This window comes from Dipteris shenzhenensis, chromosome 29 (genome assembly GCF_047967505.1).
Source record: "Dipteris shenzhenensis isolate YYH24624 ecotype China chromosome 29, Dip_SZ_1.0, whole genome shotgun sequence".
NCBI lineage: Eukaryota > Viridiplantae > Streptophyta > Polypodiopsida > Gleicheniales > Dipteridaceae > Dipteris > Dipteris shenzhenensis.
This window is the reverse complement of record NC_141624.1, coordinates 16,588,941-16,616,549: the sequence shown is the minus strand read 5'-3', so window position 1 is coordinate 16,616,549 and position 27,609 is coordinate 16,588,941. Positions and strand designations below refer to the sequence as shown.

The 27,609-nt window shown below is 47.7% G+C and overlaps 1 protein-coding gene across 1 annotated transcript in view; it reads left to right on the top strand.

Moving 5' to 3' along the window:
* Nucleotides 1-27,609, top strand: part of LOC147882502 (uncharacterized) — a 206,437-nt gene that overhangs the window by 81,363 nt on the left and 97,465 nt on the right. Inside the window, exon 12 of the mRNA XM_087400899.1 lies at nucleotides 5,886-6,080. Coding sequence (XP_087257025.1) covers nucleotides 5,886-6,080 — 195 coding nt within the window. The remainder of the gene's footprint in view (nucleotides 1-5,885; nucleotides 6,081-27,609) is intronic.

The window sequence follows — 27,609 nt, the reverse complement described above, 5'->3', positions numbered from 1 at the left end:
GTAAATTCTTCTTAATCCCAAGGACATACAAAACATCTTGGATGCAAAGATCTGAACCATCCACAGTTGTGAGTGAAAGTTAGATAAGAAGAATTATTGGCACAAGAAACTGTTTTGCCAACTGGTGCATTGGATAACTTATCAAAGAAAGATTTATGTGAGGTGATATGGCAGGAAGCACCGATATTAAAGTACCATGTCTTAGCTGTCTCATTCACGCTGAGAATACGTGACTCCCAAGAAGCATCATAGCTACAAGTAAAGAAGTCCCAATCATGCTCAACAAAATGAGTTGAAGTATCCTTAGAACCTGCATGATGAGCTGAGCCTAAAACTGCCATGCCAGACTCTTTCTTCTCTCTTGCAAGTCTCTTGGGGCATTAACTGATTATGTGATGACCGGGCTTTTTGCAATCATGGCACTTGCCTATCTTGAAAGGCTTTGAGGTGCATCATTTACCTTTTGGAGCAAAGTGAGTTGGGTTGAAGCTAGAGCATAGGTGGAGGTGTTGGAATTATCGCCATAATTCATGGTAGTGACCAATGCATGACTAATAAGTGGGTTAGGGGCACTGTTCCCTCATTAGAGGTTTCTCCCCCTAACCGCAGTTAGGATACCCAACTGCAGTTAGTAGTTAGTGGTTGGGTTAGTTAGGGTTTTGTTACTTAAACAAAACCCCAAGTTTTATATAGTGTATCTATCTCTACAATACAACTTACGTTGCTCTCCTTCCGGTTCACACTCTTGCTCACCTTGCTCACACCCTGTGCTCACATTTGGTATTAGTGCAACTTCTTGCTCCTTGCCTATCAACCACTTGCTCACGCTCTCGTGCTGGCCGTACACCCTGCTATACTCTGGTCGCTCAATGATTCTGTTGCTGTACAGTTGTGTAGTCACCTATCCGTACAGATCCCATTACCTGGTCGTATAGTCGATTGCTCTCGGTCGTAAAGTTTTGTTGTTGTTCGTACAACGCACACGATTTGTCCGTACTATCCTTGCTATCTAGTTGTACAGCAGCGACTATATTCCGTACTTGCACCAATAAGTTGTCTGTATACCGTTGACGTACACTGCGCCATCTTGTCGACCGTACTTGCTAAGTGCATGTCGTCAGTGCCGACACGTCCAGTCATCCATACACTGTATGGATAATAGTCCGTACAGGTTGTCGTACGCTACCGCAACCTCCCCGTCTGTACATGCATCTGCCTCGTGACCTGTGTGCTTGCCTAGTCATATAGCTACCGTGCGTACAAGCAGTCTTTACTGCTTGTTATCATCCACTTCAGCTACTGGCTGTACAGCTTGTTTGCACATTGATCTAGGTGCCTTGCATAGAAGCATTTTTGCATTTCGGCTAGTGTTTGGTTTGCATTTGGGGTAATGTTTGGCTTTTGCAAGAGAATTGCAATTTTGGTCAAAATATGGGGCTTTTGGGAAATTGGCCCTCTTTTGTTGCAATTTCCTTGTAGAAATTGGGGCTTTTGTGATTGGGCTGCAATTTCTCAGTGTATGAAGTAATTGGACACTTTGCAGGCAATTTTGGACTTAGATTGAGTCACATTGCAGACTTTGCAGTGTTTTTTGGCAGATTTTGCGCATTTACAAGATATTTGGGTGCATTTTGAGCCTTTGATAGGCCGTGACATCAAGCTGTCATTTGCTTTTGGTCACCCATTCAGCGAGATTTGGGGCTTTAGAATGCTTTGCAGGTGTTTTGTAGGCACATTTGGTAGAGATTCAATTGAGCTTATGCTTTTGTGCTGTTGCATTTTGAGCCATTGATTGGCTGTTTTTTGAGTAGTGGGCAGTTTGCATCAATATCCCAGCAGGAATTAGTGTTGTGCACCTTCATTCCCAGAAAGGAATTATTTGCTGCATTTTCTTTGGTAGTTATGGCCCAGAACAATCCCAATGAAGTGTTTGGAGTCCTCACACAGGAGGATAAGTTGGATGGAACCAACTACTTCCTATGGAGTTTTATTGCTCGCAATATCCTAGTTGGCAAACACTTATGGAACTATGTCAATGGGGATGAGCCACGGCTAGAGAATGTGGTTGCACCTACCACTCCTCCTCAACAAGGTGGAGGAAGGGGTCGAGGACAAGCTCAAGGTGCAAGACAAGTGGTAGGTGCAGCAGCTGCTGCTGTAGTGGTGGCTCCTACATAGGATTAGAAAAGGTGGGATTCACGTGATGTACTAGCACTTTCAGCTATCTTCCTTTTTGTTAGAAGGTTTATCATTCCGCACACTCGGTCATGCAAGACCTCGAAGGCAGCTTGGGATATTTTGAAAAGTATGTTTTCAGCCCGCAATGATGCGAGGGTCTCATTCGTGAAGAGAGAGTTGACTCATACTCATATGGATGAGGGTGACTCTATGTCTAAGCACCTCACTAAACTTCAGGATTTGAGAGAGCAATTGTTAAATATTGATGAGATCATTCCAGATTCAGAGATGGTCACTACCACTTTGAATTCTCTTCCTGAGTCTTATCTTGGCTTTCACACCTCATTGAATTTGTCATTGAGGGGGGGTGGCAACCCTCTCACTTTTCATGAGTTGATAGGACTTTTGTTGCAGGAAGAACAAACCAGAAAGAAAATGGCTTCCAGTTAGTGAACATACGATGCTTTCGAAATTCAAGCCCAAAGGGAAGGGGAAGCATAAGCAACATGCAAATCAGCCTTCACATCGGCATAAAGCTGATTCTGGACAGCCTTCTCACAAGGCTGAGAAACCCAAGAGAAAGGGTGTTTGTCATTCTCCTTGCGGTTCACACTCTTGCTCTCAGGGAGCGGCGCATATGCACACTATGTGACATACAGGAGGTTGAGACAGAGGAGCATTTCATCTTCAGGTGTCCTGTGTACTATGAGATCCGAGGACGTTTCCACTGCCTCTTCAGAGATAGTTATGGGATTTTAGCCCATTTCCTCTCCTACCCAGACCAGCGGTGTTTGGCAAGTTTCATTCATGAGGCACTTAGACACCGCGAGAGGATACTCCGAGCACGGAGACAGGATCAGACTTCTTCCTCGGTTGATCCCTCTCAGAGCCCTATCACGGAGTTCTTTCAGCTAGATCACATGGATCCCAACGAGACGAGGCCTCGACATGACCGTGACCTGGAACCCGTGACCCGACAGCTCAGACAGAGGGTCGACACACAGATCACACTTGGAGACATCCCCTCCTTGTTTAGAGTTGGAGCCCGACCGACGGGGGTCACAGTAGCCTTGGTTAGACGTAGAGCTACGACCAAGAGACGTGCCAGGACCGCACCTCTGAGTGGCCGACAGCACTCTTTTGCCGACTTCATGCCTCCACTGCCTCATCCATCCTGATATCTTGCTGTTGCTGGGGATGATGATGATATTGATGATGATGCTGAGATTGATATATAGTCGACCACCGACATCGCTATGTTGTACTTAGGACTTAGTACTGCCATTCTGCATTTTTGGCATTTTGCATTTTGCATTGGTATGGACGCTCGTTTAGTAGCTCCACTACCACAGCTCGTTGTATCAGGATTTTCACAGTCTCATAGACCCATCGGTCTTCCGAAGACTTTAATAAACTTTCTTTCTTTTCTCTTGCTCACACCCTATGCTCATAGGAGGCACGTTCAAATACCACGTTTTTCACCGCCTCCACGTTCAAATACCACCTCAAGTGATTGGTCAGCCATGTTCCACATCCAGTCAAAGCTTGCCTTGTGGTGCCACTTGGGAACCATGCTATAGTCATGTGCCACAAATTCCAGCCAATCACACTCCATGTATCAGGTGAACCTTGTGCCCAAATCCACCCCTTCGAACCTTAACTAAGAGAGAGTGCCCCCCTTGAAGTTTTTTCAACATTCACCCCCTAAATCCGAATGGGGGGGAGAGAAATCACCAGATCAATTGAGAAACACAAGCTACTATCAAAAAAGGAATAGGCAAACCAAATAAACTTAAGACAAGTGCAAAAAAACGGCTCAATCTCTAGAGCCAAAACACATGCACCATAAAAGTTCTTTGAATGCCTAGTCATCATCCAAACTAGCTGCAACAAAAACAAAAAATCTTGTACTCAATCAATGCAGGAAGTCAAATCGATCTACTGTCATAAAAGGAACCTGAGTAACGAAGTAGAAGACACCCTCAAAGGGCCAAATACCGTAATCACTAGACCAAGAAATGGTCATGCGTCAACATGGCACGACTCGAAAACAAATGAGTCACCCCGAAGGGCAAGGCTCAACAAAAAACTCTAGCTGAACCTGAAATGTCTTCCATGCTCGAACCAACTTGAGTGATCACATCAGCTTCAGCACTTAACTATCTACCAAATTTGTCAATGGGTGGAGACTCCTCAACTAAAATATCTTACCTGCAACTTTTTTGTGGGGGTTCGCTCATATTCTCACGGTGAATCAAGGTATGCATTCGCATGGCAACGGTTATACTTTAGCAGAATGCCATATGTTCTATCATATAATCAATTGCACAGAGCAATGAAGATTGCTCACTGAGGGCAAAAAAATCGGCAATACCATGAGCTGCAAAGAGCCAAAATTTTTAAGAACCTTCGAGAGCAAAGCTCAGTGGAAAAGTACATCATGCAAGGCATGAGAAAATAGAACGAAATCCAAATCAAGCTCTTGTAATAACAGAGTGAGAAGATAAACAAGGTTGAGGCTGCCTCAAGAAGACATATTTATGCACCAGCATGTCGCCATTAGAGGGGTCCCTTCTAGTGACAACACAGAGATTGTCTCCCCAATATGCAATCTTGGATTAGATGATCTCAACAGTCTTGAGTTTGAGGAGGACAGGCTGGGAGTTGCTTCTTTCTCAATCATGCTAGTGGTAGAGCAAGGCACTTGGGAGTAGTTCATTCTCACCATCTGAGGGTGTGATGCCTTCCAAGAGCTAGAGTTTACTTGACTTCCAGGCAGCTTCTTCTTGTCTTCGCTCAATGATGCTAGACTTTTGTCTCTTGGAGAGATATCGACATGCTACATATTAGGGATGGGGCCCTGCACAAAGATGGGTCCATAGGCATCGTGGCATCTTGGCAAGCACGATGATGGGGCGGTCCACAGGCATCCTGACGAGCACGATGATGTGCCATCACTCCCTTGGGGCTCGATCACTCTCCTAGGTATCACATACGGGATCTTGGACAAGGTCTTGAGGTTGAGGTTGCACCCTGTACCTCCCAAACATCATTCATGATATAGAGACAAGTTTTGTCTACGGTGTAGTAGATTTGGTCTCATATGCCTTGGCCATCTGCATTTTATTTACTTTTTGGATTAAGTTAAGAAGGATTATTTGCATTTCCCTCTATTCTAAGGTTCGATGCACACTGGCTTACACACTATGCATTAAATAAAACATTTGAAACACAGGATTTTCCAGACAATTGGTAGTAGTGATATGGCATGTAAAACTTGAAAGTTTAAAATGAGGATCATTGGATCTTCTCTCCAAGAGTGTTGGCTTTCTAACTCCCAATGTCAGGGTTATACATTTTTTAAAAGAAATAGTCAAACCCATGTTAGAGTCTTTTAGATCTATGAAGAAGTAAGTTGGTTTTCACTTTAGAACAGCATTTCAAAGTTGTAGTTTACTCTCTTCTTAACACAAATTTTAAGCACAAACACTTTGTTTGACTTCTGTAGAAGCTATAATACAACGTAATCATGATGTTTTAGATATAAATCGTGTGCAATCCCTTCTATATTGAAGAGGTGGGCTCCACTGACGAGCTCCAATGCAAAGTAATTGTGATATAAATCATGATGTTTTAGATAAAAAATCTCTTGCTTTTTCTTCTATATTGAAGAGGTGGGTTCCACTGACGATTTCACATCCAAACAGACTGCAAGAACCTCGTTGTTGTTCTGGTGGGAAGAAATGTCATGGAAAAGAACCGCTGTCCATTTTCAATGCTTGTTGGCTTCTAGGCGCCGGCGTACTCTTCTCAACAATGCTTTGCACTGCTGGATGCATATCACTTTTGACAATCTTCTAGTTGCAAATGCGAAATTTCAAAGTGAGCTCTTAGATGCAAAGGTATATCTATTGGCCACACAACGTAAAACCTGTTATCAATTGTTAACATATAGTGCAAGCCATTTTATGTGTAGCCTTACGGAATAACTGAACCACTTTTGGTGTAATTTTTCAGTTAAACGTTTAAGCTTTAAAATGTGAAATTAAACGATTGCTATCCCACCCCCTCTAAAGTTGCTAGTGTTCAAGGGACAAAGACTCAATATCTTGCAAATCACGTAGTGTGCAAATGTGACCCTCTCTAGGTATGTCCTCAGCTTGCCTGCTCTAAATGTGTAGTCATTGCGATGAAACATGGAATGTCCAATCAATATCCTCAAAGAGTGGGGGAGGTGGATCTATGTATAGTGTGGCGGGTTGATGAAGCTCTCCTTTGATATCCATAAGTAGTGGTCCCTGTTGAAGCTGAGCTCAACAGCAAGGTCGGTGGGGGCTCTATGTCCTGAATGTGTGTAGTTGTAAGTGATCCTATATGATAATCTAGTTAGCCTCGTGGTAAGTGAGCGGAACAGAAGGTGTATCAAGGCTATATATAAAGGGTGGTAATTTGTCCTTATGGAACCCTGTACTTTGAAACCATGTGCGTGTACATGCGGACAAACACACCATCAACTGCTAAAGTCAAAGGCCAGCCACAGGAACCCGTGTCATCCTAAGGTCGAGGAACCATAATTTTTGACGCAGGAAAAGTATGTGATCACTTGGAATGCCTTGACATGCTGCAGTGGTGAGGTCCCAAACTCAGCCAAAATGATCTGATGTGGGACCGACGAGTTATTTTGGATCATTCATGACAAAAAGAGAACCTAGAGCCTCTCCGCTCGGACCCAATCTACCTCTAATAGTTTAGGCCTTAAACAAGGACTACCAAATGCCAGCTGGTGGGACCGAGGAGTCAAAGAGAAGAGACTTGGTCCATAGATCCTGGAAATGAGAGTGAATGCACTGCTATTGGAGTTTAGCAAGTGCAGTGTATCCCCTGTCCAGTTGGGGCCCCATAGTTGCTAGCCGAAATGGAAACGGAAACAACAGAAACGCCAAAAACGGAGTTTTCGGCCTGAGTCGAAACGGGGAAACGAGAAACAGAAATATGGTACAATTGTGTGTAAAAGTTAATTTTTTATACAAATTATAAATATAGTGCAACGTGCTTAAAGTGGCAAATTATGCTACTTAGCATCTGCTTAGTGCTATTAAGTCATGACTTATGCAGCATGCATGATGCTTCAAGTTTCAATATCTATGATTCTATGATCTATCATTCATGAATGATGCTTCAAGATTTAAGAATTAACAATAGTTACAACAATCTGAAATGACTTATAGTTGGCAATTGCATAAGTAAAAAGCATCATAGTATTCACTATTATCCAGATTCTATATTCATGAACAATGTGACATGTCACATGTGACATATCAATGTCTGAAAATTAAAAGCAGACTCATAGTAGATACTAGCATCCATGATCATGAATTATGTTAAAAAAAAGGCAGCCAGCTGCCTAAGTAAACTCAAAACTACACCAATAATCATCAAAAAAAGAAATAGCATAGTCTAGACACTAGATTAACATAGTCTACATCAATAACCATAAAAAAAAGAAATAATATAGTCTAGACTCTAGACTAAGAGACTCTAGAGACTAAGACGCATCTTAAGTGTCCCTAGGGCCTAATCTAGTAGTACCAGGCTAGCACTATCCAACTGAAGGTACAGTACTAGTCTCATATCCATCATCTGCATCCTCCATCGACTCGGCATCCTCTTGCTCCTCATCCTCAAATGAGTCATGGGTGTCACTGTTTAAAGAAGAAGAATCATCATCAAGTGCAGCTAAAGTGCTAGCACCATCTCTAGATGGCTGCGATAGTGTGCGATTTGCTGGTGCCGACATCTCCTCGTACAACATGGCATATATGTTCAGCTCCTCTCGTGGAATATCTGGTATGGCCTTCATCTTCTCCACATCCACCTTCTCAACATCCACTTGGCGAGATTCGGGGGAGTTGGCAGAGTACTTAAGGAGGTGGAGGTCGCAATGGTAGAACACCAACCGGTCGAACGGAGCCTTGCTGAATTTGTTCTTCTTTGTGTGAAAGAGGGCCCAAGTGCTCCAGTTTCTCTCACAAGGACCCGGACTGTAGTCTTGGGAGAGAGCTCGTATGGCAAGGCGTTTCTACCATAATCCATTCAAGCAAGATAGGTATCGGTAACTTATTATTTTTACAACTTTTTGCTTAAAAGTTAAGTTACAACAAGTAGTGAAGTTTCAAGTTGTGTCTACCAAAGTAGGAGCACAGTTGCCATATTTCTCCCACCAGGTGACAGGCTGCAACTGCGTCTCTTAGAGCATAGCTGTAGGTCGACCAAATGAGAGGTTGTGATTGTGGAACAGAAGAAGATCATCCTCCAATCTTCGTTGCATTTGCACATCACCATTTGTCCACTTTTGTAGGTATTGATTTAATCATTCTATACTAATGGGTCTCAAAAATTAAAAAAATCGAGATCTTGCGAACCACGCATCAGTTCAACACACGGTTTTTTGCATACGAATTGTAATTTTGTCTCCTAATAGTTACACTACTTAAAGTTTGTACTCACTGATGGAACGAAGAAAAAGCACGTCAGGTTTTCTCTATGATAGCTCTATGAGCACATGTTTTGGTTTGCAGCTATTGGGAGAGAGAGTTGAGGAAAGAGATAATCTCGGGCAGAGCTCCCAGCCTATGAATGTTGAGAGCTGAGTGCAGTTTTGGTTTTTGGGGCAGCCTACATGAAGTTTAGCGCATGTCTCGAAGAGGACTAGCTCGCAATGAAGAGGATTCAAGCCACATGAAGACAGTCCTATCTTGGAGAGCAGTGCATGTCAGAAAGGTGGCTTGATTTGGGCGTCACAGCTTGTGTATGAGAAAGGACCAGTCCATGGAGCATGAACAAAGTGTCATGCAGTGAAACAATGCCGCCTAGAGAGAAGGATTTTCTAGAGTGCTGCTCTGCGGTGAAGCAGAAATGGAGAAGGGCTTAGCCGATTTGCTAGCCTCTCTTTATATGCATGGGCAGGGCGGTGCAGACATTTCTAGAGGAGGGCACGTGGCAACTCGTCCTTCCCATTAATTGACGTAATTTATCCCCTCCTTCACCCCCCGCCCCCCTTTTCACTCTCCCCCCATGGACTAATGGCTAATCGATTTTTTTCTCTCATAGCCCCCCTATTTGCAGCCCTTCCTCCAACTCCTCATTTTCATATTGATCTTCAGCACGCCATAGAGAATGCAATACGTGTGCCACCGCATGGATTGGGCGGTGGAACCAATTCCACCTGTAACTCCACACTCCACGGATGTCCTGGATCCTAAATCACACACAACCTACAAAATTCATACATAAACTAAAAATTATAGCAATGAGCTTTAGCCTATAATAGTAATTTAGTAATTGTAGTCTTACTTGTCAAGCAATAGGGAGTGTTTCTATTGAGGGCCTCTCCAATATTGTCCATAAACTCACCTAACGTGCCTCCCTTCATGTCCATGATGTGAAGCACTATGTAGATAGGATTAACAGCTTTCACTGATGCCTCCGTCTCATGCTACCAAGCTTCCTCCATGATCATGCATGCAAACTTGATAGACTCCTGTTGTACTCAAAGTTTATGGCGACCCACCAAGAGTCACACCTGGGTCACGTCATGGTCACCTCAGCAACATGCCTAGTTGTTAGACCTTGGTCATACCTAGTCACAGCGTGTTCACATATGTTCACATCTTGGTCACTCTGGAACAGACTTGGACATGACTTGACTTGGACATGACTTGGACATGACATGGACATGACTTGGACATGACTTGACCTGGACATGACTTGGGTATGACGGAAGCAATACATGACTGAAGAGTGCCAAACCTCAACCTCGACTCACCATGGTCAAAGTCGATCAGAGGGAAGTACTGGCGCAATGGTACACGGGATACACCTGTTGGTGCACATGGGAAGCAGTCCAACAGTTAAGAGGTATAGGTGGTGCACCAACCCTCTCAACCAACTAGTGTCAGGAGCGCATGGAATAGACAGGAGAACACATGGAGCACGGGATTCACTAACCCAGAACAGGCTGGAGTGTTGCTGAAGCCATCAAGGACAGAGCAGCCCACAAACGGTGGAATGGCTAAGGATGGCTAAAGGTGCAAGAAGAGATCCAATAGGAAGAAGGAGAGGAGATTGGCAGCGGGGGGTGGAGTAGAGGAGGAGAAGGTGAAGAGGGGGAAAGGGGAAATGGAGAGGGACATTCTGGCAGGGGCGAGAGGCATGAGTGAAGGAGTGAGAGGCTAGAGTCAAGAGCTTGCCTCGTGTGTATCTTCCGGGGGTGTATCAGTCATGTTGCTTTCTAATAAGTTATGCTACTCCCCATCTCTGCTCGCTACTCTAAAATCTCTTTCCGTTGTGTTCTCCTCCCGTCCTCTCCCTTCACCTGGTATAACGGACCTGTTTCATGTGGTTGAAGTTCTTTGCCGTTCATGTCGAGGGTTGGCTTTCATGATGTTGTTCCGCTTTGGTCTTCTTCTTGCTCACATCACTTTAGCACTTGTACCGCTTGCACATAGTTGACACCATCTACCGCTTGCACTCGCCTACGTACCATCAGTGACACTTATGGCATGTCTTACTCACTTCTCGCACCAGTGGCCCTAGGCCTCCGGTAATACTTCCGGAAGTGTTAGGAACCCCCCCCCTCTCAGACAGTTTAGGAGGTGACCTAGGAGTGAACAGGTCACCCATGTTCACCTCCAAGTCACCCCTGTTCACTCCTAAGTCACCCTTGTTCACTTCTATGTCACCTCCCCAGGTTCAACTCTCTGTCACCTATTTTCACCTCTGGGTCACCCATGTTCACCTCCAAGTCACCCCTGTTCACTCCTAGGTCACCCCTGTTCACTTCTATGTCACCTCCCCATGTTCACCTCTCTGTCACCCATGTTCAGTCCTAGGTCACCCCTGTTCACTCCTAGGTCACACTCCTAGGTCACTCCTGTTCACTTCCATGTCACCTCCCCATGTTCACCTCCAAGTCACCCCTGTTCACTCCTAGGTCACCCCTGTTTACTTCTAGGTCACCTTCCCATGTTCACCTCTCTGTCCCCTATGTTCACCTCCAGGTCACCCCTGTTCACTCCTAGGTCACCCCTGTTCACTTCCATGTCACCTCCCCATGTTCAGCTCTAGGTCACCCATGTTCACCTCCAAGTCACCCTTGTTCACTCCTAGGTCACCCCTGTTCACTTCTCATGTTCACCTCTCTGTTCACTTCTAGGTCACCTCCTCATGTTCACCTCTCTGTCACCTATGTTCACCTCCAGGTCACCCCTGTTTACTCCTAGGTCACTCCTGTTCACTTCTATGTCACCTTCCCATGTTCACCTCACTGTCACCCATGTTCACTCCTAGGTCACCCCTGTTCACTCGTAGGTCACCCCTGTTCACTTCTATGTCACCTCCCCAAGTTCACCTCTCTGTCACCTATGTTCACTTCCAGGTCACCCCTGTTCACTCCTAGGTCATCCCTGTTCACTTCTATGTCACCTTCCCATGTTCACCTCTCTGTCAGGTCACCCCTGTTCACTCCTAGGTCACCCCTGTTCACTTCTAGGTCACGTCTCCATGTTCACCTCTCTGTCACCTATGTTCACCTCCAGGCCACCCCTGTTCACTTCTATGTAACCTCCCCATGTTCACCTCTCTGTCACCCATGTTCACTCCTATGTCACCCCTGTTCACTCCTAGATCACCCCTGTTCACTTCTAGGTCACCTCCCCATGTTCACCTCTCTGTCACCCATGTTCACTCCTAGGTCACCCCTGTTCACTCCTAGGTCACCCCTATTCACTTCTATGTCACCTCCCCATGTTCACCTCCAGGTCACCCATGTTCACCTCCAAGTCACCCCTGTTCACTCCTAGGTCACCCCTGTTCACTTCTAGGTCACCTCCCCATGTTCACCTCTCTGTCACCCATGTTCACTCCTAGGTCACCCCTGTTCACTTCTATGTCACCTCCCCAGGTTCACCTCTGTGTCACCTATGTTCACCTCCAGGTCACCCCTGTTCACTCCTAGGTCATCCCTGTTCACTTCTATGTCACCTTCCCATGTTCACCTCTCTGTCAGGTCACCCCTGTTCACTCCTAGGTCACCCCTGGTCACTTCTAGGTCACGTCCCCATGTTCACCTCTTTGTTACCTATGTTCACCTCCAGGTCACCCCTGTTCACTCCTAGGTCACCCCTTTTCACTTCTATGTAACCTCCCCATGTTCACCTCTCTGTCACCCATGTTCAATCCTAGGTCACCCCTGTTCACTCCTAGATCACCCCTGTTCACTTCTAGGTCACCTCCCCATGTTCACCTCTCTGTCACCCATGTTCACTCCTAGGTCACCCCTGTTCACTCCTAGGTCACCCCTGTTCACTTCTATGTCGCCTCCCCATGTTCACCTCCAGGTCACCCATGTTCACCTCCAAGTCACCCCTGTTCACTCCTAGGTCACCCTTGTTCACTTCTAGGTCACCTCCCCATGTTCACCTCTCTGTCACCCATGTTCACTCCCAGGTCACCCCTGTTCACTCCTAGGTCACCCCTGTTCACATTTATGTCACCTCCCCATGTTCACGTCTCTGTCACCTATGTTCACCTCCAGGTCACTCCTGTTCACTCCTAGATCACCCCTGTTCACTTCTAGGTCACCTCCCCATGTTCACCTCTCTGTCACCCCTGTTCACTCCTAGGTCACCCCTAGTGAACAGGGGTGACCTAGGAGTGAACAGGGGTGGCTTGGAGGTGAACATGGGTGACCTGGAGGTGAACATAGGGAGGTGACATAGAAGTGAACAGGGGAGACCTAGGAGTGAACAGGGGTGACCTAGGAGTGAACATGGGTGACAGAGAGGTGAACATGGCGAGGGGACCTAGAAGTGAACAGGGGTGATCTAGGAGTGAACAGGGGTGACCTGGAGGTGAACATAGGTGACAGAGAGGTGAACATGGGGAGGTGACATAGAAGTGAACAAGGGTGACCTAGGAGTGAACATGGGTGACAGTGAGGTGAACATGGGGAGGTGACATAGAAGTGAACAGGGGTGACCTAGGAGTAAACAGAGGTGACTTGGAGGTGAACATGGGTGACCTAGAGGTGAACATGGGGAGGTGACATAGAAGGGAACAGGGGTGACCTAGGAGAGAATGTTCACCTCTCTGTCACCTATGCTCACCTCCAGGTCACCCCTGTTCACTCCTACGTCACCCCTGTTCACTTCTATGTCACCTCCCCATGTTCACCTCTCTGTCACCCATGTTCACTCCTAGGTCACCCCTGTTCACTTCTAGGTCACCCCTGTTCACTCCTAGATCACCCCTGTTCACTTCTAGGTCACCTCCCCATGTTCACCTCTCTGTCACCCATGTTCACTCCTGGGTCACCCCTGTTCACTCCTAGGTCACCCCTGTTCCCTTCTATGTCACCTCCCCATGTTCACCTCCAGGTCACCCATGTTCACCTCCAAGTCACCCCTGTTCACTCCTAGGTCACCCCTGTTCACTTCTATGTCACCTCCTCATGTTCACCTCACTGTCACCCATGTTCACTCCTAGGTCACCCCTGTTCACTTCTATGTCACCTCCCCATGTTCACCTCTCTGTCACCTATGTTCACCTCCAGGTCACCCCTGTTCACTCCTAGATCACCCCTGTTCACTTCTAGGTCCCCTCCCCATGTTCACCTCTTTGTCACCCATGTTCACTCCTAGGTCACCCCTGTTCACTCCTAGGTCTCCCCTGTTCACTTCTATGTCACCTCCCTATGTTCACCTCCAGGTCACCCATGTTCATCAAAGCTACCCCTGTTCACTCCTAGGTCACCCCTGTTCACTTCTAGGTCACCTCCCCATGTTCACCTCTCTGTCACCTATGTTCACCTCCAGGTCACCCCTGTTCACTTCTATGTCACCTCCCCATGTTCACTCCTAGGTCACCCCTGTTCACTTCTAGGTCACCCCTGTTCACTCCTAGATCACCCCTGTTCACTTCTAGGTCACCTTCCCATGTTCAGCTCTCTGTCACCCATGTTCACTCCTAGGTCACCCCTGTTCACTCCTAGGTCACCCCTGCTCACTTCTATGTCACCTCCCCATGTTCACCTCCAGGTCACCCCTGTTCACTCCTAGGTCACCCCTGTTCACTTCTATGTCACCTCCCCATGTTCACCTCTCTGTCACCCATGTTTATTCCTAGGTCACCCTTGTTCACTCCTAGGTCACCCCTGTTCACTTCTATGTCACCTCCCCATGTTCACCTCCAGGTCACCCATGTTCACCTCTAAGTCACCCCTGTTCACTCCTAGGTCACCCCTGTTCACTTCTATGTCACCTCCCCATGTTCACCTCCAAGTCACCCCTGTTCACTCCTAGGTCACCCCTGTTCACTTCTAGGTCACCTCCCCATGTTTACCTCTCTGTCACCCATGTTCACCTCCAGGTCACCCTTGTTCACTCCTAGGTCACCCCTGTTCAGTCCTATTTCATCTCTTCATGTTCACCTCTCTGTCACCCATGTTCACCTCTAGGTCATCCATGTTCACCTCCAGGTCACCCCTGTTCAGTCCTAGTTCACCCTTGTTCTTTCCTATGTCACCTCCCCAAGCTCACTCTCTGTCACCCATGCTCCTCCCTATGTCACCCCTTGTTCCTCCCTTTTTCACCCTAGGTCACTCCTTGCCGCTCCTTGTTCACCCCTTAGTCACCCATGGGCACACCAATGTCACCCCTTGTTCATCCTTGGTTCACCCTTGGTTCATCCCTCCTTCAGCCTCATTCACCCCTATGACACACTCGTCCACTGGCCTATATAGGAGAAAATAAAATTCAAATTCAGATTTTCCCACCGTTTTCATTCAAATATTTCCTCTTGCCCACACCGCTTTTTCTCTCACCTACCACCTCCCACCAGGGCTATATTTAGCCACCAAATTCAGCGTAGGTCCTTCATCTCACCTCCCGATTCCGACCAGTGCTATATTTAGCATTTGGCGAAACTCAGCGTGGATCCTTGGGATCAGCTCATCCATCGCATCTTACAGCCCATTGATGCTATTTTTGGCTTACCTTCCTAAATTTGGCTGGTTGTGTATTTGTGGCTGTCCCCCCCTCCAACGAAACCATACGCAGCTCCCTCCCCTCCATCAGCGAATTCCCCTGTGGCCCCCTTCCATCAACAATAGCAGCTCCCTCCCCTCCATCAGTGAATTCTCCTGCAGCCCCTTCCATCAACGAAAGCAGCCCCGCCTCCCTCCATCAGTGAATTCTCCTGCAGCCTTCTTTCATCAACGATAGCAGCCCCCTCTCCCTCCATCAGCGAATTCTCTTGTAGCCCCCTTCCATCAACGATAGCAGCCCCCTCTCCCTCCATCAGCGAATTCCCCTGCAGCCCCCTTCCATCAACGATAGCATCTCCCTCCCCTCCATCAGCGAATTCTCCTGCAGCCCCCTTCCATCAATGATAGCAGCCCCCCCTCCCCTCCATCAGCGAATTCTCCTGCAGCCCCCCTCCATCAACGATAGCAGCCCTCCCTCCATCAACGAATTTTCCTGCAGCAGCTCCCTCCATCAACGAAATCTCTGCAGCGCAATCTCCTTGCAGCCCATCTCGCACCCTCTTCTTGGATCGCATCACTCCCAGCAGCACCCTCTCTTTGATCGCATCTCTCCCGGCAGCCCTTCTTCCAGTTGCGCCTCACTTTCCCTGGCAGCCTGCAGCAAATCGCCTCTTCCTCGTGGGCAGCCTGGGAGGGTCCTTGGAGCGCTTCTTCCTCTTGGACAGCCTGCTGCAAATTGCCACCTTGCTGTCCTCTCGAACTCAGCTCCTTCTTCTGATCTGCCCTTCTCTGCTCTACTCCGTGCTTCTCCATCAGCTCCCCTTCTCATCGCCATCAGCTCCCCCTCTTGTTATCACCTGCCCCACTCTCTCGTTATCTCTCAGCAGGCCTTGCCAACACCTCGACAGCAGCTCCCCTTCCTCGTCATCAGCTCACCTTCCTCGTCATCAGCTCACCTTCCTGCTTCAGCTCCCCTTCCTCTCATCATCTCACCTTCTACTTCGTCATCAGCTCCCCCTTCCTTTCCTGCTTCCTTTCTAGCCTAGCTCACCTTCCTGTCATCAGCTCACCTTCCTGCTTCAGCTCCCCTTCCTCTCATCATCTCACCTTGTACTTCGTCATCAGCTCCCCCTTCCTTTCCTGCTTCCTTTCTAGCCTCGTCATCAGCTCACCTCCTGCTTCGACATCAGCTCCCCTTCCTTTCCTGCTTCCCTTCTTGCCTCGTCATCAGCGCCCCTTCCTTTCCTTTCCTTCTTGCCTTGTCATCAGCTCCCCTTTTCTTCCTGCTTCCTTTCTTGCCTTGTCATCACTCACCTTCCTGCTTCATCATCAGCTTCCCTTCCTGCTTCGTCATCAGCTTCTACTTCACCTCTTGTTTCTTCTTCATGCTCGAGAAGAAGCCCAAGTATAAGCCACGGTTGCCCAGAGATAAGCTCTTCATCCCTTTCTATACCGCCATGACGTCTCAGGCAGCCTCTGCAGTGCACATGACCTCACCCATGCCTACAGCCTCTACAGCAGGGCCGACTACATCAGCTAGGCTGACTTCATCAGCAGAGCTAACTTCATCAGCAAGGCCAACTTCATCGGTAGGGCCGACTTCATTAGCAGGGCTGACTTCATTAGTGATGCATCCCCATCTTGGTCCGGACATCACTATCATCTTGGATGGAGAGCCACCGCAATCAAGACAGCAGCGGGGGGTTCTTTTCCACTCTCAGAGCTCCAGTGCCTCTTCTTCCGACCATGGGGCTCAGATTACACCCCCTCTGCACGGAGACCACATTCAGAAGGGTCGGGTGGGCCAACAGAGATACATAGCCCTTCGATAACCACCCCTCCTCTCTCCCACATTCGGGTTATGTTTAAACCTCTTCTTGATCCAAACCTCAAACTATCCTCGGTGTTGACATCTTCCGAGATCCAGACCCTGTGTCTAACTGAGTTCGACAAGGTCATCTTCCCTCCTTTGGATGTGGAAGTGTGTACAGGATTCATAAGATCTTATGACTCTGTCACATACACTTTTGAGTTCATGGGCTCCAGGCAGCTTCTCACACCCAATTTGGTCTCACAGTACATGGGGCTCCTTGCTCTCCCTATACAGCCTCCTTTCGACGATTCACCACATCTCCCTTCATTCCTTTCACAGTGCAAACCCAACAGGAGGGGATATGATTGCAAAAAGGTTTTGGAAGGTGGAAGCAGAGAAGCAGTGATCACACGCTACTTCTTCACTCGCTTCTATTCAGCACTCAGGCATTACTACATCACGAAAGGTATCCGTCCTGCTCTCAATGCTCTCTTCACCATCACTCAGTATGATTTTGCATCCCTCTTCTATTCAACATTCCGGGCCACTGTTCGAAATCACACACGCAGAGGCACACACACCTGTACTTGTGGACCTCACCTCACCTACCTCTTGCACCAGTGGCGGGCTGCAACGCCTGCACTTTTTCCTCCACCTTCACATACTTCATCTTCTCCTCACCGCCCACCTTCCGCCCCTATGATCCCCCACTTGAGATCAGCTCCACTGGCTCTTAGTGCGGCCCCAGCATCCTCGGCCTCTGCTGCATCAGTCTCTGTCCTCTCTTCCTCTCCAGTCTCCATACCCACTCTTGCTCCACCCACATCTGCAGCACAGGTTTCTGAGCCATCCCCTCTTGGGCCAGCCTCTGGAGCTTTGTCATCCGTTGCTCATGCAGGAGTCGCCTCTCCATCCATCCCCTTCGAGGCAGATTTTGATTTCCCTGATGATGTTCTTCCGGTCACTCCCCTGCCCTCCTCAGGTCTCACCCACCATGGCATGACATTACCACTTACCTTCCCCGCAGTCATGACCATTCCCCCTCTGATCATCTCATCGGGGTCAGTAGGGTGCAAAGATATGCACATTGGCCCCCCAACTCAGGGGGATCCATCGACAGAAGTTATGGCAGCAGGGACCTCTGCCTTGGGATCTCTTGATGGAGAGGCATTAGAGCGACACAGGTTATTGAACTTGAATCTTACTTTGGGAGCCACTGGTGACGCGAAGACACCACCCCGGTTGTCTCGACGACTGACCCCTGAACCGAGTATGGAGGCTGCTGAACAAGACCTATTGGAAACTCGACCTGGCAAGGTTATTTTTGCTGGGGGTAAGATACCTTTTCAAGCTGATTGTCCTCCACTTCCTCAAAATGATATGTTGGATACCTACTTCGCATCCTCCTCAGGAGATCTATTCACCCATGAGGCCCAGATAGAGGAACAGAGCCAGGAACACAAACGGCTGCTGTATGCATTAAAGCGGAAGTGGCCTCCTGTTTGCATGGAGGAGGAGGACCTGGACCAAATTTTCACACTTCCCTTGCAAGAGACAATCGCTTTCAACAAGAAAGTATCCCAAGCTCCAAGCTGTTACCTAGACATTGACACACTGGCTCCAATGGCAGCTCTCGAGGACCCAGAGCAAGAGGGGATGAAAGCAGCCTTCGAGGAATATGGCTGACCGAATGACCTATCGGGATAGGTATGCATGGGCTAAAAGATCCCTTCATATGGCTCAGCGCATTATAGATGACAGCTTCATTCAGATGGGTGCCTCCCTCTTTAATACTACGGGTCAGGTTTGCAAGCTTCTATCACAGAAGCAACACCTCCGCTTGGAACATGAGAAGCAGGTAGCCAGCATGCATAAAGAATGGGATACAACATTGCAAGTGAAAGAAGCGGAGTGGGGAGCAACTCTACAGGCAAGGGAGGCTGCGTGGAAAACTCAGCAGGACGAGTTTCAGCAATGTCTTGCAGCGAAGGAGGCAAAGTGGACAGCCAGCAAGAAATTTTTGGAGGACAATCATTCAGCCCAACAGGCTGAGATCCAGAGGGAGCTTGCAGCCCTACAAGACAGATACACCTCACTGGCAGAGGATAAGCATACTGTGGATCACCAGGTGGAGGTGGCTCTCAGATGAAGCTGATTCTCGAGGAGGAGGACAATCTCCAAGTTTCTCATTCCAAGTTGCAGGACGACTTCTATGGGCTGCAAGTTGAAAATGCTGCTCTCAAATCTCGATGTGATCATTACAGGTCTGGCTACCACAGATATAAATCCAAATACGAGGACATCCGCAACCTCATGGACACAGTCGAGGAAGAGGCAAGGACCAGCCCCGGAACATCAGCACACCCACCCCCTCCCTGACCTTCATCCAGCAAGCAGTAGCTCCTGGATCTTTTAGTTCGGCATTTCTTTTTGCGAGCTCTGTACATTTGGATTCTGCAGTTCTCATGTAGATAAGGAATTTTGGAGTTGTATGGCCGTGAGCCAGTTTTTTTTTCAGTTTTACAGTTGTAAGGCCATGAGCCCTTTCTTTTCAGTTTTGGGATGTCAACCACAAGGTCACTTTCTTATTTGTAATTTATACTTAACTTTCTCTCACACAGATCCTCAGTCATTCACCGGGACGGTGAATGATAGTGGCGGGGGATCTGTTGTACTCAAAGTTTATGGCGACCCACCAAGAGTCACACCTGGGTCACGTCATGGTCACCTTAGCAACATGCCAAGTTGTTAGACCTTGGTCATACCTAGTCGTAGCGTGTTCACATATGTTCACATCTTGGTCACTCTGGAACAGACTTGGACATGACTTGACATGGAACAGACTTGGACATGACTTGACATGGACATGACTTGGACATGACTTGACCTGGACATGACTTGGACATGACTTGACCTGGACATGACTTGGGTATGACGGAAGCAATACATGACTGAAGAGTGCCAACCCTCAACCTCGACTCACCATGGTCAAAGTCGATCAGAGGGAAGTACTGGCGCAATGGTACACGGGATACACTTGTTGGTGCACATGGGAAGTAGTCCGACAGTTAAGAGGTATAGGTGGTGCACCAATCCTCTCAACTAACTAGTGTCAGGAGCGCATGGAATAGACAGGAGAACACATGGAGCACGGGATTCACTGACCCAGAACAGGCTGGAGTGTTGCGGAAGCCATCAAGGACAGAGCGGCCCACAAACGGTGGAATGGCTAAGGGTGCAAGAAGACATCCAATAGGAAGAAGGAGAGGAGATTGGCAGCGGGGGGTGGAGTAGAGGAGGAGAAGGTGAAGAGGGGGAAAGGGGAAATGGAGAGGGACATTCTGGCAGGGGCGAGAGGCATGAGTGAAGGAGTGAGAGGCTAGAGTCAAGAGCTTGCCTCGTGTGTATCTTCTGGGGGTGTATGAGTCATCTTGCTTTCTAATGAGTTATGCTACTCCCCATCTTTGCTCGCTACTCTAAAATCTCTTTCCGTTGTGTTCTCCCCCCCTCCTCTCCCTTCACTTGGTACAACGGACCTATTTCATGTGGTTGAAGTTCTTTGCCGTTCATGTCGAGGGTTGGCTTTCATGATGTTGTTCCGCTTTGGTCTTCTTCTTGCTCACATCACTTAAGCACTTGTACCGCTTGCACATAGTTGACACCATCTACCGCTTGCACATAGTTGACACCATCGACAAGCACTCGCCTACGTATCATCAGTGACACTTATGGCATGTCTTACTCGCTTCTCGCACCAGTGGCCCTAGGCCTCCGGTAATACTTCCGGAAGTGTTAGGAAATCCCCCCCCCTCTCAGACAACTCCACATGGCCTTTGTCATCCCAATCATTCCACTCCCGAGACAAAGCCGTGCATAGCAAGCTCTGGCGCACTCACACGAGCCTCTCCACCACTATAAACATGTAAGCAAACCTCGTGGTTGAAGGTTTCAATAGCTCAAGGTCACTGTAGGCCCAATAGATGCTGAGGATTTTCGGTCTCTTTGTGATAGACTTCACGATATTGCGGGCAGTGGAGAAAATAGCACCAATCCAAGCTATGTTTCCTAGGTCCTCAATCAAAAGATCAAGGCAATGTGAGACACATGGTAGCCATTGAAAATCCCTGGTAATAAATGGGAAAATATTTCCATGGACTTTATTACAGGTTTGCCTAGAACGCGTAAGGGTCATGACTCCATTTGGATCATAGTTGATTGACTGACAAAGTTGTTCAGTTAGCTCACGAGTTTGTGGACCAATTGTTTAAGCTATATGGTTTGCCTTCCGACATAGTCAGTGACAGGGACTCTAAGTTTACAAGTAGCTTTTGGACACTTGTTTTTGAGAAGTTGGAAACCACTCTAAGTATGAGTTCCTCAGAGCATGTACAATCTGATGGCAGTACAGAGAAGGTTAACCAATTGGATGAAGATAAGCATTCAAGTACTGGTTACAGTCCTTTTATGCTTATGTACGGGTTTCAACCTAAGTCACCAGTTATGGTTGGGTTCAAGGGAATTCAAAATGATGCTGCAAGGACATTCTTGGAAGACATGCAAGAAATGTTACAGTTTGCCAAGGAGTCTATTAGAAGTACCCAAGATCGGGATAGATTCTATGCTAATACACATCGCTCACCCAGAGAGTACTCGGAAGGGACGATGGTATATTTACGTATTCCCAAGGAATCCAAGAGCCTAAGTAGTGGTTTGGTTTCGAAATTATCCCCCAAATACTGCGGTCCATTCAAGATTATGAAAAGAATTGGTTTAGTTGCAAATAAACTAGAATCACCTTCTGATGTTAAAGTACATCCAGTTTTTCATGTCAGTAGACTAAAAGAGTTACTGCGGGTGCCGATGATCAACTTGTTTCTCCTCAAGAAATAATAGAAGTTACAGACTTGACTTTTATTCCACATGAACCTGAGAGTATTCTTGAATTTCGTGAACAACAGATTCGTAATAGAACTATCACAGAATACAAGATTAAGTGGAAGGATCGTGTTGAGGAGGATGCAACATGGGAGACATTACCTAACCTCCAGAGAACATTTCCGGGTTTTCTAGTGAACTCAAGAGTGAGTTCTTAGAGGAGGGAAAGTATGTCATGTGCATGGATTAGTATCTGACGTGTACTGGGGTACACAAGACTAGCTCAGGTAGCCTGGGGAGGCTTAGGGCTAGGCAAGCTTGATTCTCGGGTTGAGTGGCAAGGGTACAAACCAGTTAGTGGTCTGTGCTATTTTTGGCGCATTGGGCCCAAGTCTATATAAGGGGCCCAGAGGTTTAGTTTTTCAGGAGCAGATGGGAGCAAGTCTCGTTCCCTAGTGCTAGGTCTAATCATGGATTGAGTCGCGGACCCGCGCCTGCATCTTAGCGTATCCCAAGGCCCAACAGTAGATCCAAGGTCCCTAGGCGCCACCTGGTGGTATCGGACACCAGGCTAATCGGGATCTGGCTGGGAGTTCATGCTAGTAGCTCAGCTCGTGGTTCGGAGGGGACATCTCCTTATTCGGGATCGAATCCCGCAGGTGTCATGGTTGGGTGGTGAGCAGCCTGCTCAGATTCCTCATGTTTGGTGTGTTCTTGCGTTTGCTTGCAGGTTGCAGGGCAGAGGTTTCAGGAGTGTTGGAGTCATGTCGGGTCCTTTCCAAGACACAGGTATGGACTTCGTGGAACCACTTCCACCATCCGCAGGTATGTGTAACACTCAATGTCTTACTGTTGTTTGTCGCTTTAGTAAATATTGTATGCTAATTCCCTGCAAGCAGACGGCTTGTTAGAAATTGACCAATAGAGGGTACGCACAGTAGAAGACTAATAGAATAGCCCAAGAGCTCACACAGTGTGGTGTGGGTTGTGGAATCACAGACTTCTTAAACTTACGTGCATAGGATAAAGGTGCATACTCATCAATAGACAATGAACCAGCCATATAGAGAAACCACCAAAATAATATATTTCCGTCCAAAGCTATGGACACAATACAAAAGAGATCGATCCAGAGTCCCACCAATGGTGTGGTCCTCTAATCTTACCACAAGGTCCTTCTCCTATCTGCCGGCTATCTCTAGACTCGAGCCCACGTGCTCCACCTTGAATGTCTGTAGACTTTCCGTCTAGAATGATCTTCTCAACCTTGCTGCCCTGTGTGTCAGCCTAGGTAGGCAGCTGTCTGTGAGTTAAGACACATCAGTCCTTGTTCGATGGTACCCACTCGAGAAAAGTAGGGTAGTGTTTCCGTCTTAGCATTAGAGATAGGTTTAGGTCCAGCCTAGGATAGGAGCCCCTTTGGGCCCCGTCAGGGCTGGAACAAGTGAAGGGAAATGGTAGGGGAAGGGCTGCCTTTATAGCCTACCCTGCACCCCTCCCTAGGCCACCTTTTATGGGGCCAAGGGACCAGCCAACCAGCCCCAAAATAACTGACTAAAAAGTCGGCCATTTTGCGCTGGTTGGCTCAGCCCTTCCAGCCCTATAAATAGGGGGCCTCCAGGCCCTCATTTCACTCAGCCTCCCCAGCCTTCAGCACTCCAAAACAGCTCCCCTCCAGCATCTTGTGTGCAGCCTTAACACCTCCGGAGTTGGCCCTGATCAGCCTCAGTCTTTGGCCTTCAGTTCAGCCTGTTCGGAAGGTGTATACGCAGCACCACTGTTAAGGATTCGAACCAGCAAACGGACTAAGGTTAGGGTACACATAAGAAAATCACAGAATTTGCACACATAAGAAAATCACAATTGACATCCCTGATTCTTATACGAGAGGCTACGGCAAACAGTCATCTTTGCACTAAGATACAAAGGTTAAAGAACGAGTTCATACATAGGATGGCTATTGGTCACATGTACATGCCAAATGAGACGGCATTGTCATAGTGGTCCTAACCAAAGCATCAACGAAATCACAACTCTGACTAACAGTCATTCAGAGATCAGATCAACCCAAACGATGTGCTCCCACAGTGCTCGACTATATTGGCACATCTAAATAGTGGCATGACCTGCATAGAGTATAATAAACACCGTGAAGAGCTTGGAAGCATGTTTGAAACCAATCAACACTGAGACTAGGACAGCTTTAGGGGTGCTTCACTGTCATGTGCACGGATTGGTATCTGACGTGTACTGGGTACACAAGACTAGCTCAGGTAACCTGGGGAGGTTTAGAGCTAGGCAGGCTTGATTCTCGGGTTGAGTGGCAAGTGTACGAACTATTTATAGGTCTTCGCTATTTTTGGCGCTTGGGGCCCGAGTCTATAAAAGGGGCCCAGGGGGTTCAGTTCTCAGGGAGCTGATGAGAGCAAGTTTCGTTCCCAGGTGCTAGGTCTGATCCTAGATTGAGTCGCGGACGCGCGCCTGCATCTTAGCGTAGCCCAAGGCCCAGTAGCAGATCCCAGGCCTCTCAGCGCCACTTGGTGGTATGGGACACCAGGCTGGTTGGGATCTGATTGGGAGTTCGTGCCAGTAGCTCAGCTCGTGGCTCGGAGGGGACATCTCCTGATTCGGGATCACATCCCGTAGATGTCATGGTTGGGTGGTGAGTAGCCTGCTCAGTTTTCACGTTGTGTGTGGTTGTTTTGCAGATCAGAGGTTTCAGGAGTGCTGGACGTGTCAGTTGGTATCAGAGCTAGCTCCTGAGGTAGGAATTTCTGATGCGAGTACTTTGGACGATTTCTTCCTCCAGGTATGCCCTAAAATTCGAAATTTGCTGCTGCAAATTCTGCTTGGTTCATGGGTTATCAGGGGTGGTCAGGATGTAGGGAAAAGGTAAGAGAAAGAGAGAGAGTGATTCGAATTTACTGAAGGGTTTAGGAGAGAGAAGGATGAGCATAGCTGGGAGAGAGCGGAGGTGCAGGAAGGAGAGGCGATAGAGGAGCTGAGTGACAGGCGTGCAGATCGTGGCTGATCGGGGCTGCGTGGGGGTCGAGAATGTAGAGGCGTGAGGCTGTGTTGGTGCGCCATGGCTGGAAGGAGTTTCGGCCAGGGCAGGGAGAGGCGCAAGGGGCTGGAACAGGGTGCGGCCACCCTGTGGGAGGTGCTGCTTAATTCGAAAAAAGCACCACCCTCCAAAGTTGGGAGGGTGAGCCTTTCTGGGAAGCAGGGCTTCCTAATTTGGCTGCCCTATTCCCTATATAGCTTGGCAAGGTCCTAAGCTCAGCCATAGCCTTGTGCAAGCAGCCCTCCTCGCCATCGTCGTTGATTGCGCCATTAGGATTCGGGACAGCCAGCGTCATCTGCTGTACTCTCGCGCCAGCTTCCGTACATCTGTGTCACCAACTGTACGGACTGCGTCAGCATTCGTACAGCTTGCGTCAGCAACCGTACGGATCGCGTCAGCAACCCTATAGCCACGTCAGCCATCCGTACTGATTGCGTCACCTGTACGGTTAGCAGGAGGATTCCGTACTATACGGATTGCTGCAGAATTCCGTACACTGCAGCCTGCAGTGAATTCAGCAAGAGGAAGACTCCGGGTTTATTGCGCCCACGGTTCGCCAGTTTTCAGCATCTTCTTCCGTCAGCATCTCTTGGGACGGTTTTTCTCTGCTCCACTCTCCTTTCAGCTTTGATTCACTCAGTTATTTCTCTCAGTTATGTTCGTTTCAAATCAGATTTCAGATATGTCTCATTTCGCAAATCCTGAGTTCACCATGGGAGATCAGGATTTGGATTACAGTCCTGTGGGAGAGGAAGACCAGGGTATTTATGATGATCTGATTACGAAGAAGGCCTTCAGTGAATTCACCACTGCTCTGGATGGAAAATTCGAGCAGGTTAATGCGAATCAAATGGGGTTGACACAGCAACTCCAAGGGATTCAGGTGACTCACTCTTCTGACTAGCACTGTGCAGGCACTCACGCATGTGGATGCCATGGCTTCAGTGATAGGTCCGAACATAACTCCAGACCCTTTTCCGGGAGATCAAAAGTCTCGAACGAAGGAGGTTGTTGACACTTGGTTACACAAGTGGCAGGTACACTTCCAATTCCCCCCGTACCCAGATGAAAATAAAATCCAGCTTGCAGCCGGTTTCATGTCAGGTAAGGCTCTGCTATGGTGGAAGGAACTCCAACCTAAGCCGGATACATGGATAGATTTCGAAGGGGTCTTCAGGAAGGAAATCCTGAAGGAGGACGATTATGATATCGTTGGCAAGCTTAAAGCCCTCGATATATCAAAGCTGAACTTGTCATTTGAAGTCTATCTTCAAAGGTTTCGAGATCTGCAGACCAGGGCCACAAAGATGGATCCAGTGACCTTGTTAGGTTTCTTTGTGGATGGTTTGCCAGATTCGTACAAGTTGCAAATAATGAACAACAAATGCACAACGTTGCAAGAGGCCATGAACTACGCGCGTATTTATGATGATACCATGGCCGGTGCAAAAGCAACTACAGTTTCCGACACGAGTGGAAAGAACAAATGCAAGTTCTTTCAGCCTACGACTGCCTCCAAGAAACACTTGACTCAGGCAAAGAATGGTCGAGCCCGTTTCCTTCGCACATTGAAGCTTAAGAAAGAAGGACGTTGCTTCTACTGCGAGGAGCGGGGCCACACCAAGAATGAGTGTCCAAAGCGCAAGAATCAAAAGTTAGCGCTTGGACCGAAGCTCCAGGCGGGTCCAGGTACCAAACCCAAGGGAGCGAACCAAGTTTCGATGACAGGTATTTCTGTAAATGTCATTACCTGCCCACTTTCTTGTAATTGCACTTTCAATACTTCGTTGTTTGGTTCCCATGATCTTTTCCGAGTTTATGGAGAAGTTAGGGACCAACAAGTTCACATTCTCTTTGATCCGGGCAGCTCTGACAACTTTGTTAATTACAAATTTGTGCAGAAGATGGAGCTGTCCACAGTACCTAGCGATCACAGCTATGAGGTGCAGCTTCCAGTTGGGAAGCAGTTTTGGGATCGCAAGGTTGAAGCACTTCCTATCGGGATTCAAGCCTACACAGGGGTTCTTACATGTTATGTTATGCACCTGGAGCATGTAGACTTGTTAATCGGAATAGAGTGGTTTAAAACCCACAATATTCAGATTGGATGGACGGAGCATACACTTTCTTTTGTAGATAAGGACGCCCAATTTTGTATTGAGTGTGATAAAATTCCTTCTTCTCAGGGCCTTATTGTATCTGCGATGCAGCTTCGGAATATATTAAACACTTCTCATTATGATGTCTATCAGTGTGTTTTGATTCCACTTTCTTCATTTGTTGTCTCTGTAATTAACAAGAATGATTTCAGTGTGTTTAAACACCGTGAATTGAGAATGTTGTTAGATAGTTTCAAGGATGTATTCCCTGCTCAACTGCCGGAAGGTTTACCTCCAGAACGGGCAGTAGATCGTCGTTGCATAGATTTAGTCCCAGGGGCTCAACCTATTAGTGTACCACCTTATAGGATGAGCCAGGTAGAGGAGGATGAGTTAGCTACCCAGCTACAGGATTATCTGAATATGGGCTATAAAAGCCCAAGTAAATCACCTTGGGGTGCACCTGTCCTCTTAAGAAAGAAGAAAGATTCTACATGGAGAATGTGTATAGATTATAGACGATTAAATAAAGTGACAA